The sequence below is a fragment of the Xiphophorus hellerii genome, chromosome 8 (assembly GCF_003331165.1).
Source record: "Xiphophorus hellerii strain 12219 chromosome 8, Xiphophorus_hellerii-4.1, whole genome shotgun sequence".
NCBI classification, from domain to species: Eukaryota; Metazoa; Chordata; class Actinopteri; order Cyprinodontiformes; family Poeciliidae; genus Xiphophorus; species Xiphophorus hellerii.
The window spans coordinates 2,887,754-2,903,504 of record NC_045679.1 but is presented as its reverse complement, the minus strand read 5'-3'; the positions used below and the strand labels follow the sequence as shown (position 1 = coordinate 2,903,504).

Here is a 15,751-nt window from a genome sequence, read left to right as displayed (position 1 = left end):
ACTTAACACTCTGCCGAAACACACAGCCAGTCCGAACTCGTGCACGCGCACACACGACCACACAGATACACCCACAGATACACACGCAGAGCACTGCACACTTCACACAGAAGAACCGCTAGCTTCAAAAACACCACAAACAGACAAATACAGATAACACTAAACAGAATGATAGACAAATTAGAAAGACAGGAGGAGAATGAAAACAAAAAATACAAAGAAGGCGCCAGCTAAAAATAAAAAATGCAACGTCAAAGCTCACCGCAAGCTTATAATAAGAATTTACCACAAATTCTATCTGACGGCCTACCCCAGACCTGTCTAGTGTACCACACACTCAAAGTTTACCACAAACTTATAATAAGAATTTACCACAAATTCTATCTGACGCCTACCCCAGACCTGTCTAGCGTACCACACACTCAAAGTTTACCACAAACTTATAATAAGAATTTACCACAAATTCTATCTGACGGCCTACCCCAGACCTGTCTAGTGTACCACACACTCAAAGTTTATTTTAATACACAATTTTCTTTCAATTTAGAGGCACAAGACTAAATCCTCAGGGCAAAAGAACAATAATGCAGAAAAACCCAGCCTTTTCGACAATAGGGTAGCAAATCCTATGTCCGGAACCGCCACGATCCTCTTGTTTCCTGTGTATTCAATCCAATCCGTAATTCACTGGCTATTTCAAAGACACAATCTATCTATCTCTGCAGCTCCGAAAACTCCGCGCGGCTGGATACAGCCACAACAATCCAGCTCGCCTTTTCGCAGGCACACGGCGGTGCAAACAACAAAAGAACAATCAAAAGTATCTCACCTCACCGAGCCGAACCAGGCCAACGCGTGACAGAGCCGCCCGCTCAGAATCCGCAACCGAACGAGCCCCCAAATTGTTAAGGAAGAAAGTTATTAGGTTAGCTTAATTTTGGAAAAAGCATGGCTCTCCTCTCCTCCTGTTAGCCGGGTCGCGAGCGGATGTCGTGACGGCTGCAAGACAAGGCGAGGCACAATGACGTCACAGATCACAGAGTTTAATCTCATACAAAGCAATGAACAACAAAGCTGCAGAGGAACAGAGATATACATTTTATACAGACTACACAAAACAGACAACACGAAACACATAAGACAGACAAAGGCGCCCACGTGGAGGAAAAGATGAAAAAACCTCTCCGACTCTCCGGTGCTGTCCTGAAATTTTAACCAAAGAGGCGTTTCCCTATTTAATATATGCAAAGAAGGCGTTCTGCTCTTCGACCAATTAGAACTCCCTCAGGCCCCCAAAGAAAGTTGTGACTTCCTGATTTATAGCAAAGGTGTCTGTTTTTTTATCTAAGCAAAGGCGGACCACTTCGTGCCCATCTCCATCCGACCCGGGCCGAGAGGCGCCAAGAAGTCTCTGACCCCTTTCGGACTGTAAATTTTATTGCTCTGTGTGTCAGCGGGGGAGGAAAAGGGCCCTGCTTTGTCTGCTGAATTCCCAACTGCTCAACAGAAACTATTCCAAATTAAAGTGTTGGCTATACCTTTACACATGTCGTAAGATTAAGTGTATTTTAGCATTAAATAATCATTTTCCTTAGCAAGAGTTACACTATCAGTCGAAGCCTGACCTCCACTTTTCTTAATAACTCTCTTTTTGGTTCTTTCTGCCTGGAGTAAATGAAAATTAGCCATTATTTGTCATGTTCTGTGTTTTTCTGTGTATTTATTCAGAGTTTTCTGTGTCCCTGAGTCTTCGTGTTGTTCTGTCCTCCCTTTGATTACTCCCAGGTGTTTCTCATTCCCTGATTACCCTCCTGTGTATTTAGTGTCACCTGTGTGTCTGTGTCTTTTTCCGGTCCTTGTCTAATGTGCGCTCAGTCCTTCGTGTGTTCATTCGTAAAATCAGTTGCTACCGGCGTTGAGCCATGGCTTCCGCTCAGTCGCGCTGCCTGTGTTTTTGGACTGTTTTGACGTTTGTTTATCATTAAATCAACCATTAATCATCTCATCCTGGGTCTGCTGCATCTGCCTCACCACCCTACTCCACCACTACATGACATTATATGTTGAGATTTAGCATGGTTAACCATGTCACAGTCAGACATCTATTATTATAACAAATAATAATTACATCGTCTTTGAAAGCAGGTAAACAACAGAAATCTGGTTTCACCAGGATTGAGAACATTTTACCTGAGAGTTTCCAGGTTGCAGTTTGGACTCTTCAGTCCAGCAGAGAGAAGCTTCACTCCTGAATCCTGCAGGTTGTTGTTACTCAGGTCCAGTTCTCTGAGACTGGAGGACTGGGAGCTGAGAACTGAGGACAGAGCTTCACAGCTTCTCTCTGAGAGGTTACAGTCACTCAGTCTGAGGAAACAGAGAGAAAAATATTAAATAATTCTTCAAAATTTATGCTTTTTGTTCCAGTCAGTTATATTCTTTTTACACAGATTGAAGAAATATAATATTTTCCACAACTTTATGATACATGTATTGTGAACTGGTTTATTCTATAGTTGGGCCTCCAGCCTTAAAAGACTGCAATACAGCAGCCAGTAAAGAGGCTGGCAAGAGAAACAATTTCTATAATGAACTGCATTAATCCGGTGTCAGCTTCAATAGAAAAAAAAATATTTCTGCTGCTTGAACATGTAACATTATGAATAGTCACCTATGATAGCTGCTCTCTCTTTTACTTATCATCTCCTAGTGGCCAATATTGAGGAGACAATGCACGAGTAAACAAACTGATAAAGCATGACTCAATATTTATCGCATCATTGACAGATTTTTATCAAAAATAAAGACAGTAACAATCTGTGTCCTTACAGAGCTTTGTTGGAGGCTTTAACCACTGGCAGCAGCCTCAGAAGAACCTCCTCTGAAGCATAGTATTTCTTCAGGTCAAATACATCCAGATATTTTCCTGATGACACTAAGATGAAACCCAGAGCTGACCACTGAGCAGAAGACAGTTTATCTGTGGAGAGACGTCCTGAACTCAGAGACTGTTGGATCTCCTCCACTAGAGAACGATCATTCAGTTCATTCAGACAGTGGAACAGATTGATGCTTTTCTCTGCAGATACATTCTTACTGATCGTCTCCTTTATGTATTGAACTGTTTCCTGATTGGTCTCTGTGCTACTTCCTGTCTGAGTCAACAGACCATGTAGGAGTCTCTGATTGGTCTGCAGTGAAATTCCCAGGAGGAAGCGGAGGAACAAGTCCAGGTGTCCATTTGGACTCTGTAAGGCCTGGTTAACAGCTCTCTGATGGAGAGAAATTATTTTAGGTTTATTAAATAATAAAAACTTCCTAGATGTTTGTGTTTCTTCCATCAGGTTGACTCCAGAGTTGATGAAGGTCAAATGAACATGAAGAGCAGCCAGAAACTCCTGAACACTCAGATGGACAAAGCAGAACACCTTGTCCTGGTACAGACCTCTCTCCTCTTTAAAGATCTGTGTGAACACTCCTGAGTACATTGAGGCTGCTCTGATATCGATGCCACACTCTTTCAGGTCTGATTCATAGAAGATCAGGTTTCCTTTCTGCAGCTGATCAAAAGCCAGTTTTCCCAAAGACTCAATCATCTTCCTGCTCTCTGGACTCCAGTGTGGATCTGTTTCAGCTCCTCCATCATACTTGACCTTCTTCACTTTGATCTGAACCACCAGGAAGTGGATGTACATTTCAGTCAGGGTGCTGGGCAGCTCTCTTCTCTCTCTGGTCTCCAACATATCCTCCAGAACTGTAGCAATGATCCAGCAGAAGACTGGGATGTGGCACATGATGTGGAGGCTTCGTGATGTCTTCATGTGGGAGATGATCCTGCTGGCCTGTTTCTCATCTCTGAATCTCTTCCTGAAGTACTCCTCCTTCTGTGGGTCATTGAACCCTCTGACCTCTGTTACCATGCCAACACACTGAGGAGGGATCTGATTGGCTGCTGCAGGTCGTGTGGTTATCCAGAGGAGAGCAGAGGGAAGCAGTTTCCCCCTTATCAGGTTAGTCAGCAGAACGTCCACTGAGGTGGACTCTGTAGCATCAGTCAGGATCTCCTTGTTGTGGAAGTCCAGAGGAAGTCGACTTTCATCCAGACCATCAAAGATGAACAGAACCTGAAACTGTTCAAAGCTGCAGATTTCTTTGGTTTCACTAAAGAAATGATGAACAAGTTCCACCAAGCTGAACTTTTTCTCTTTCAGCACATTCAGCTCTCTGAAAGTGAATGGAAATATGAACTGGATGTTCTGGTGGGCTTTGTCTTCAGCCCAGTCCAGAGTGAACTTCTGTGTTAAGACTGTTTTCCCAATGCCAGCCACTCCCTTTGTCATCATTGTTCTGATTGGTTGATCTTTTTCAGGTGGGACTTTAAAGATGTCTTCTTGTCTGATTGTTGTTTCTGGTCTGTGTGGTTTCCTGGATGCTGTTTCAATCTGTCTGACCTCATGTTCATCATTGACCTCTCCAGTCCCTCCCTCTGTGAGGTAGAGCTCTGTGTAGATCTGGTTCAGAAGGGTTGGACTTCCTGCTTTAGCAATTCCCTCAAACACAGACTGGAACTTCTTCTTCAGACCAGATTTAAGTTGATGTTGACAAACAGCAGCAATCTGTTCTAAATAAACATAAAAAGTAAAATCAGGAACGAATAAAAATCATATTCTGTAGAGGTTTGAATAAATGTGATTCCATCTCTTCAGACATCAGTAAATGTCTGATTTATCCATCAGGTTAAATCTTTGTAGAAATCCTCTTACTGCTCTGCAGACGATCAGCCAGCTCCTCCTGCTTCATCCTCCTCAGAAAGTTCAGTGTGATCTTCATCACTGCCTCTCTGCTGCTCCTCTGTTCTTCTTCCTCACCTTCCAACACCTTATCCTCTTTCTGACTCTCTGAAAGTTCTGGGTAATCTGGACTCAGAACCTTCTGGATCTTCTTCAGCTCATTCTTCACAAAAGTGACAATGTTTTCCTCCAGCAGCTGGAATAGAATAATAGATAAAGGAAACATCAGAGTGAAATCATGGAGCCAAACACCAGATGCATGTTGGACAGACTGACAGTCCTCTGATCTACAAAGTGTAGCATGAAGGTGACTTTGAACAGAACTCATGAAAAATTAGTTATTTTTTCATTTACAGACCATCAATATGGAGTCCAGCTGTGTTTGATGCTGCTGGGCAGATGGACCACTGGGAACCACTGAGCTCTGCTGGTCCACTCTGTGGAGGAACCAGGAACAATTAGGAAGTCAGGAAATATTCATTCAGCAGTATTCACAGAGGAAATCACCCAGAGTTTCACTCTAAAAATACTTGAAGCAGAAAATCAGAGAATCACATGAACACAAGACAAAGGAGTTAGAAAGAGGAAAATGAATTACAGCAGGGGTGTCAAACTCCAGTCCTCAAGGGCCGGTATCCTGCAACTTTTAGATGTGCCTCTGCTGCATCACACCTTAACGGAATAATTAGGTCATTAAGGCTCCGGAGAACTGATCTACACAGGAGGTAATTAAGTCAATTCATTCCAGTGTTTTGTACCTGTGGCACCTCTCAAAACTGCAGAACACCAGCCCTTGAGGACTGGAGATTTCACACCTGTGAATTACAGTAACACCAGAATCACTCAGTAGACGTAAAAAAAAGTTGATGTTACACTTCAAACAGTCCACACTGTCAGCAGATCTGATGCTGGTGGACACATTGTCCCAGAGCTTGGGGACAGTGGAAATGAAGGCTCTGTCCACACAGGTCTTCAGGACAGTGTGGGACATCCATCAGGTTTCTATGAATAAATCTGAGGTGATGTGGACATAAAGGAGGACTGAGCACTTTGAGCTGTTTTTAATTTGAAGAGTGTTTTATAAAGAAAATTGATTGATTGATTGAAATATGTGGGTGTGTGCCAATGTGCGGTCCTCTCCTGGGTGTTATGAGAGTTTTTAAAATGTATCCTGGAAATCCTGTTGAGAATAAATAATTCTGTGTTTTCCTCTCTCTTTTAGGTATTTGCATACTTGTATAAATGCACACACAGAGTACACGCATGTAAATCTAAGGTTAAAGGAAATGACATACTAGGGAACGCCCTATCTGGGGCGTAATTTAGATAGATAGAGAGATAGATAGGTGGGTAGGTAGGTAGGAAGGTAGGGTGGGTATAACTGGGAACATCTGGGGTCATACTGGTTCAGTTTCCACACTTACAGCAATTAGAAACATCTCACCTCGCTGATGGTGGAGATCCAGGAGATTTAAAGTCAAGAAAATCATCCTTTGACCGGTCGCTCTTAAAGGACACACAGCTGGGTTCTGGTTTCGGTTTGAGTCTCTGATGGATCCTGACAGAAACATGATGATTAAAACTTAATCAGCAAAGAGGAGCAGCAGCAGCTTCATCACCACGTCTGTTCTGGCCTGATATAGTGAAAACTGTGTGAAAAGGGCTGTGGACAGTTAGAGATGGTGACCTCACCTCTGACCTTTGCTCTGGCTCTCATCTTCCCCACACAGAGTGGTTTTAGAGGGAGGGACTCCCTCCTCTCTGTCCTCACACTGATCCATGCTGCTGAATTCACATCAGCTCACACACACTTTCTACCTTTCTAGAAGTGTCAGGTGAAAGCAGTCAGACAGCAGAGAGGCAGAGGAAGCTGCCATCAGCTGCTGCACTTCTACTATCAGTCCACTAGATGGAGACATGGAGCAACATTTACATTCACTGATTCAACATGAACAACAGGAAGTATTTTATTTCACAATCATTAATTTCTACAAGTGGATTATCTGTTCCATCAAACTACTTAATAATCTGACTGAATCAAACCCATTTTAACAATAACATTTTATTTTGAAAGGAAGCAACAGGACACTGTTGCTGACGTCAATGGTGGAGACTGGAATTTGATACCATAAAAAACACGGGCATGCCGTGGTGGCGCACCTTAATGGCCTCAATGGCCACATTTGAAGGCCTCAAGTCCTCGATGGGTCGCGGGTTCGACTCCCGGACCCGTTTGCCGCATGTCTTCCCCGTCTCCTTCCCCCTTTCCTGTCAGCCTACTTCATGAAAAAGGGTCCACAAAAAGACCCCCTGGAGGGGTAAAAAAAACCACACGAATCAGTTCGGAGAAAACAGTGAAACATCAGCTGTTCATCATGTTGTTTGATTCCAGTTCATCAATAATCTAATAATCCTGTAGAAACAGCAGAGATTTTAATGTTTCAGCTGAAACCAGAAGTGAAACTTTTCTCCAAACATCAGAGATTAGAAACAATCAGGAAAAAGTTAAAGTGATGAAAAAGTTAAAGAAACAAATCAAACTTACAGTTTGTTCAAACGATCCAAAGAGTTAAAGAAGAAAAATTACACAACAGGCTGAGACGCAACTAACGGACTGGAATAACATCTAAATAAAGATTCTTCTTCTTCTTTCCTTCTTATTGCGGTTAGCAAACAACGTCTAGGTGCATTAGCGCCACCTTCCGGATTGGAGGATGGATCAGACGTTTAACTATTATAATCTCCCTATAATACCTGTTCTTAGAAAACTAAAAATACTGCTAAAAACTACATCCGCAGATGATCTCTGAAACAATTCCCTAATATCTAATTTATTTTTATTCCTATTTAAATCTCTAAGTAACACCTCTCTTTCCTGAACATATTTATTACATTCTAAAAATATATGTTGTACTGTTTCTATTTTTCCACAATAATTACAACAACCTGTATTATGTTTATTAATTATTTTAAGAGTACTTTTTAATCCTGTATGTACAAATTTTATTCTAGATATAACATCTTCTTTTTTAACTCTATTACATTTCCTAAATTCCCCAACTATTTTTTGGATGCTATAATAAAATCTAGCATTGCCTCCTCTATCCCACTGTTCTTGCCATTTCTTCTTGATATCAATTTTAATAATATTCTTTACCTCATTTTTACTTATTTTAATATTTAAATCAACAATATTCTATTTTGCTGCACTCTTAACAAAACTATCAGCCAACTCATCTCCTATCACACCAATGTGGGCAGGAATCCAAACCACCGTATTTTCCGGACTATAAGTTTTTTCATAGTTTGGCCGGGGCTGCGACTTAAACTCTGGAGCGACTTATGTGTGAAATTATTTACACATTATTTGTAGTGGTCATTGTTGGCCAAACCAAACATCCAATGAATGTTACATGAGGTCACTATAAGGCACTGGGGTCAAGTTTTCCATAAGCAGGCAAAAGAAGGTTCTCTGTCCAAACTTGTTTTGTTGTTCTGGATGATTTATTTATTTATTTATTTATTTTTGTTTCAGCAAAACAACCACTCGCTCTGGGCTCTGACGGCCGACCTGCAGCTGTTTCCACATTCTCCAGCTTTCTGTTTGGCGTCGTGTCAGAAGACTCAGCCGGCCTGTTTACGCCTGGAGAGAAACTCACCACATGGGGTGCCAGAGCATCTACTGCACCATCGGCTCTCTGTTTGTTTTCCAACCCACAACTTTACAGTTTGGGCTCAGTTTTAATTTTGAGCCTGTATATTTTTATGCAACAGCCCGTTAAAGAGCTTTAATAACATTGTTGTATAATAATAACAGACAAATTTGATTTGTTTTTCTTTTGGTTTCTCTATGAAGAGTTTATTTCTTGCTCTGATTCCTCTGGAACAGCTCATAGGATGGAAACAACAATTATCATGTTGTTGTGAAGATGCCTTTGTTTTTGCATGTTGCTCAGCTTTGTAATGACGCAGCGTTGCTTTTCCAGGTCTGGGACTGCAGCTGACAAAAAATACTTCTGCTTTAATGCTGCATTTAAATGTTTCAAATCATCATCATCAAAAAAAAAATTAAATATAGATAACCTGAGAGTGCATTATCTATTCCCTTTTGAGTTGTATTAAATGTTTGTAAATTAGATTAATAACCATATTCCTATTTGTTGTTTTGTTTGACATATTTTCTAGTGTTACAGACAAATAAACTGTCAGTTTGGTTACAATTCTGTATAAAATCTGCAAAATTTTGACTTCTGGGAGGTTAAAATGTCAGAAAATAAAATCCACCATCAAGAAACTTGAACTTTTTGCCGATGTTCACAAAAACCAGATTGTTAATCAAAAATTAGCTGCCTGGGAGTCCATGACTGTTTTATGAAGATTTCTGCAGAGGGAGAAACTACATGACTGCATGCAACATGTAAAAGTTACTAAATGGCAAAAAGTGCCATAAATGTTTCATCTGCAGCTCTACCAGTTGGCACAATTTCATCAGTAAGAAAACAAACAAAAACAAAATAACTTGTTGCATCTTGTCAGCTAACAGAGCATTTTATTGTGTTCAGTGTGAGCAGGATAAGAACATTTGACTCAAGTTCAGATGTGAGTCATAAATTAAAGGGCTAGGCCACTCTTTTTAAATAAATCTGGACTATTGTGTAACATTTAAAGTATTTATATGAGTCAAACTTCAACTTCATTGAGCTACATTCACCGTACTGCGGATATAAATGACCAAAAAATTTACTTTTTCTAAATGTTTTATGGAACTACAATCAACCATGATTGACTCAAATTAGAAACACTTTGTCCTATAATTGATTTATTATTATATGGACTAGTTATTTTTAAACTAACTACAGATTTTACACATCTAATCTGAAGGTTTTCAATGTTTTTCAGTCTAAAATCCCAAAACCAATGGAGAAATAACAGAGTATTTCATAAAAATATGCCTTAATACTGTCTATTCAAAACAAATAATGCACAGATTCATTTTATTTTAAATATGTTTGTATAAAAGTGAAATGCAAAAGTGATGTCATGACCAAACTATATTATTTTGCAAAAAGAGAAGAACTTTTAACATAAATTACGTATTTTTGCTAAAAAAATATATACATTTTTGACTGAAATACAAAATTTTATGTCTTCTTTCATCAGTGTTGGATTCATGTTGCTGTTTTTCAAGACATAACGTAACAAAAATGTCAAATTAGTCAGAAAAAATGTTGTAATGTATAAATAAAGACAGTAAAACATGGCGGCAGAAGGACGGCGTCGTCGGGGGCGACGCTTATGCAACAACCATGGAAGATAAATGCAGAAAAGTTCATGAATGTTCAGCATGTTAAACCTCAAACTCTCACTCAGACGTGTTAAAAAGATCATCCAACTTGTTTTTAAATCTGTTTTTTCACCCTTTCTCCGCCTTCACCCGTCAGGCCGTGTGACCGTCTGTTTGTGCTGCTGCCTTTACAAGCATGTCAACAGTTCAGAGCCAGTTTCAGACATTTATTGACCTCAACACCCAGATGCCCGACTAACTTCTGCTTTTTTCAGCTTTTGACACTGACCAACCGACTGCAAAACAAAGCGACTGGGGAGCTTTCCTACGGAGGACCAAAGCTGACATAATTAAAAATAAAATTTATATATTTTGTTTTTGTTTTCCTAACATTTTCATCAAGAAATATGTATATTTTGTTTTGTTTTTTCCTTATACAAGCATTTGTTCTCTTTGTGTTGCCTCACCTCCTTTTTAAACTTTTCTTATGCATTTCTGCCTGATTATGCAAATGAGGAGGGCGGAGTCTTTAGGCTTCTTCCAATTGGTTGGTTACTTGAATTCAACAAAGATGGCTGGCAGTTTATCACTGAGCTGAATCTGAGTATTATTATGCATTAAGATGTTTATGTAAGTTTATTAACATCTGTAGAGCATCAGTGGGTCAAAATATACCAGAAATATTCCAAAGGAAATGGAATATTTATAAAATAAAATATATAGTTACATTATGATAATTGATTTCTAACTTTTAAAATGTCATGAATAAAAGAAAAAGTGAATTAATCATGTTTTCATCGTGTTTTTAACGAGGTTATACAAAACGTTTTGATTGGCCGTGAGCAACAGGAAGTAGAGGTTGCCAAAGACAACAGCAATGCAACTTCTGTTGCCGCGTAAACACGCTGCATGTTGCAGTCTAAACTGAGCCTCTGGGGAAAGTCCAGCAGAACCACAGAGACGCCGAGTCAGCGCCAGGCCTGCTGGTTCTGGACCGACTCTGGTCCGATAGGAACCAGTGGGAGGCTCCGCCCATTTCCTGGTGACATCATCAACCAGCTGCTGAAGACACGACCAATGAAAAAACATCAGTTTATCCATCCATTAAATCATCCATCCATCCCTCCATCCATCCATCCATCCATCCGTCCATCCGTCCATCCATCCGTCCATCCATCCATCTATCCATCCGTCCGTCCATCTGTCCATCTTTTCATCCGTCCATCCGTCCATCCATCCGTCCATCCATCCATCCATCCGTCCGTCCATCTGTCCATCTTTTCATCCATCCATCCATCCGTCCGTCCGTCCGTCCATCCATCCATCCATCCATCCGTCCGTCCATCTGTCCATCTTTTCATCCATCCATCCATCCATCCATCTGTCCGTCCATCTGTCCATCTTTTCATCCATCCATCCATCCATCCATCCATCCATCCGTCCATCCATCCATCCGTCCATCCATCCAGTGTTGGTCCGTTTAGTGAACATCTGTCCTGGACTGGAACCAGCAGTCTAAACATGGTCCTCTGGTCGCCGTGGTAACGTGTCATTACACTCTAAAATATGTGTGTTTTGCTCTAATTTGGACCGTGTTTCTGTTCTGGACCAGCAGCAGAACTCCTTCAGGCCTGCTGCAGTAATTACAGAGAAGACGACCCAAACCGATCCAGGACCGGCAGGAAGTGACCTTATATGGGCCCGACCCGTAGTAACCCCGCTGTGAGGCGGCTCCAGGTTCTAAATGTTCTGCCTGCGGGACAGAAAAACACGGCAGCTGAGACAGGAGGATGAGGGCAGCGCTGCCAAGTCATCTGGAACTGAAGAAATGTTGTTAATGTGCCATGATGCGGCCCATCCGCCCTCTGATGCAGACCTGCAACAAGTTGCTGCAGCTCCTTTTATTGCTCCAAACCTTAAAACCAAGTTCAGTCTGTAAACTCAGCCTGTAGCTTCCAGTCCAGACTGAGGCATTATGTGATTCTTTAGAGGGAAAATGCAAAACATTCACTGGAATGTGCATTTTTATCCAAATTAGAGTAAAATTTTAACTCTAAACTTGTCAGCTTGATCAGTTTGTTCCTTTTCAAAAACGTTTTTAACTCTTGTTTTGTGAAACGTTGGCAACAATATTACTTATTGATCAAAAACAGACAATTTTTTTACCCCTTTATGTTGGTGCAACATGATTTCTTCATCCAGGAGTCACCCGAATGTGGAGCTAACTTTTAAAATGTCACAAACAAAAGAAAATAGTATTTCTGTGTACTTACTTCTGGTTATGTGCAAATCTTTATTTTCTTAATTTATGCACATTAGCTCTTTTTGTAGAAAAGCCAAAACTGCCTCCGGAAACATAAAAAACTTGAGAAACTTGAAAAGGTTATTTCAGATTTTTACATTTCCATCCATCTTTTCTAATGCTATACTTCCAAATGAGAAAAAAAAGATTTATTGAAACATGATTCACAAGTTATGTTTCCTTCCAGTTGTCATTTCAATTTGTGGCAAACTTTAAAGATATCGAAAAAAGAAAAAAGAAAAAGTGAATTAGGCCTGTTTCAGTCATTTGCAGTGAATCATCCATATTATGTGAAGTGAGATTTAATTAGATGTTGATGCTACAAGTCGCTGTGGTAAACAGGAAGTAGAGGAGACTAACTGTATTATTCAGCAAATGTTTTTTTTCATCTCCACTGTAGCACATTAACAAATAAACTTGCTGCTACTGACCAAAACTGGAACATTTGTTATATTTTCTCTCTGCTCTGAGTCAAACCAATCAAACCGTTTGAGTAACCTGTTCCCCTCCTCGCCTGTGGGGGCGCTGCACCAAGTATTACTGTAGGAAACGACATGAAAACCTCAGACAAAGACACTGAGCACAACTTCCTTTCTTCGCAAAATGTCAACAAAAATGGAGAGGTGTTAGATTTTAGTGGTTGTGGGATTTCTCTTTTGTCTTCTGTTAAAAAAATAATAAAAAAAACAAGTAAAAAATTTACTTTTTTTTAAAAAAAAACAGGAAGACATCTGATTTTGAAAAGTTGAAAATTTGCTAGATTAAATTCAGAAATATTGAGCTCAATTTCAGAAACATTTTTTAGAAAAAAACTTTTGGACTTTTAAAACACAAAATAAATATTTTTTTTCTAGAAATTTTCTGTAATTAATCAAAATATTTTTTTTTTTTGCTTTTTCAAGTAAATTTTTGACTTTCCAAGTTCAGATTTTTTTTTTGCCATTTCTAGAAAATCTCAGAATATCTGAGTTGTTTTCGGCCCTAATAGGCCTCCGTACAATCCTCGGTAGACTTTGTTTTGGTTGAATTTACCCAGAATACCTTGCGCTGTAGTCCACTAAACACAGGATGAACGTTTTTGTTACAAAAAACCGTGATAAATATGTATTGTGTTAAAAACATGAGTAGAGTTTCTCAAACATGAAAACTATTTTGTTGGAGCAAGAAGGTTTCTACATGATGACGTCACAATACGTTATTTCTTTCTCGGTAGTGGCAGCGTTAAGTACATGGCAGTGGTGAAACAAAATAAAACAAATTGAAGAAATAAAGCCAGCGGGGTTTATAACTTCAGAAGACAAACATATAAATTCCCATTTACATGGAAATATTTCTACATGTCAGAGGACAGAATGAAAGAAAACGAAAATGTTTGTGGATTTAACAATTAATCTTCTGTTTCGCTGCGCTGCGTCTGACTTCAGACAGAAGCCACGCTGTAAATAAACCGTTAAAGTTTCATTAGAGGAAACGCGCTTTTCTTGGTGGCTTTTATTGAGTTTCTCCTTTTATTTGCCACCGCGCCGGTTCCGTTGCTTTCTGCTCGGCTCCGCTGCTTTCTGCTCGGTTCCGCTGCTTTCTGCTCGGTTCCGCTTCCTGAAACGTTTTGCAAAAGTCATTAAAACCCGATAGCAGGAAAAAAAGTGGAAAGAAAGCAGAAAGATTTAAAACACGAGGAGATTTAGACCTAAACTGATGCTCTACCTTGATTTGTTTTATTATTTAATTCTCAGGAAAAAAAAATTATTTTTTGTGCCAAAAAGTCTCAGATGATCTGATGTTCCTCAGATAATATTTCTGCAGTTTTTCAATAAAAGCTGAAGGGAATAATGATTGTTAGATGATAACAAAAGGCTTTATAAATGTAATGTCTCCCTTCACAGTTGATGCAGAAGAAGCAAAATTATCAGACAATTTATAATCTTACAAATAAAAATGCAACTTCAGATCCATCCTGTGATTTTTACTCAAAATTAAACTTTTCTGGGCCTCAATATGATTTTGATTTATTTATTAAACTTTGATAAATACGGGAAGATTTTCTAAGACTAGAACTGAAACATTTTAGTCCTTTATTTCAGTCTTGTATTATTAAATCTTTCATATTCATATTTTTAGTTTTGTGCTTTTCTTGGGCTTAAGTTTATATATTCAAAACTTTTTGATTTTGTTATTTAATTATGCAGAATCCTCAGTTTTTGTTAATTCAATGAGTTTTCTCTCTTAACAAGGATTAATTTTCTCATTTAATTTCTCTATATTAATCTAAAAAACAGAATTTAAATGTCACATATAAGCAAATTTATAAAATGTAATTATCTGATTTGAAACATGATGAATGTTTTTTTGTTGTGTAAAAACATTTGAATGATTGATGAGGAAAAGCCAAAAAAAAAACAAAAAAGCAAATTAAATTCAGTTTTTTGTTACTCACAATTGGCCGAATCCTATTTTTATTTTTTCAGTTAAAACTGTTTCATTTTTTAAAAATAAGGTCCTGTTGAAGAAGGAAGAAACACTTTGTTTGTAACTTCACAATTTTGCCAAAAAGTTTTAGACCAAAACAGAGTCATGGATTGGAATGGCCTAGTCGAAGTCCAGACCTGAATCCCACTAAATCTGTTTCCAGACTTGAAAATAAATGTTTATAGATTATTTCCATTCAGTCTGACTGAGTTTTAGATATTTTGTAGAGCTGCTGTACTTCCTTCTTAGAAAATCAACAAGAAACTGAATTTAATTTGATAATTTAAGAAACAAAACTCTTATTTTTAGAGGATTTACACAATAAGAGACTGGTATTTTTAGAATTTGTTATATTTATTAGGATGATTATTGGGTATAGTTAATGAAAACCACTAATTTATTTAACTTTGTTATAGTACATAAAACTGGGACACAAGTTTGATTGAATTAATCTAAAGATGATTTAACTTAGGAATCAATAACTATTAACTGATAAGCAGCAACTTTCTTCAAAATAATTTTCTCTTGTATCAAGAGAGCTAAACATCTTTTCATAAAATGAAGGGCTAAATATTTCATATGTTGAATTTAGAAAAAGAAACACATTAAATGTGTACTTTCATTTTGTGTAAAAGTATTAAATACAGATTGAATTAATATAAAACATGTAGTTTTTTCACGTTATTAAATGTAGGCAGAATTCAAAATCAACGGTACTTATTTTTCTGTTATGCCTCCATTCTTCTGTCATCGTCACATCCTCGCTTTTTTTATCCAACATTTTTGGTTCAGACGTTGTTGCTGCTCCATCAACCATCGTATCGAGTTTTTATATGTTGAAATAGAACCACAAAAAGTCTCTCATCCCAAACTGGACTCTGTTTTGACCAGAAACTTAATGAAGAGTAGAAC

At 38.7% G+C, this 15,751-nt stretch overlaps 2 protein-coding genes across 2 annotated transcripts in view; one reads left to right on the top strand and one right to left on the bottom strand.

Annotated features, from left to right (window-relative positions):
- The window catches only part of LOC116724487 (NLR family CARD domain-containing protein 3-like), a 638,369-nt gene that overhangs the window by 357,948 nt on the left and 264,670 nt on the right, over positions 1-15,751 (top strand). The window lies entirely within an intron of this gene.
- On the bottom strand, positions 2,823-7,438 carry LOC116724498 (protein NLRC3-like). Its single transcript, XM_032570236.1, has 6 exons — positions 7,333-7,438; positions 6,480-7,097; positions 6,232-6,345; positions 5,146-5,224; positions 4,764-4,983; positions 2,823-4,618 (listed from the first exon to the last, which is right to left on the bottom strand). The coding sequence occupies exons 2-6, from the start codon at positions 6,566-6,568 to the stop codon at positions 2,823-2,825; spliced, it is 2,298 nt and encodes a 765-aa protein (XP_032426127.1). The 5' UTR covers positions 6,569-7,097; positions 7,333-7,438.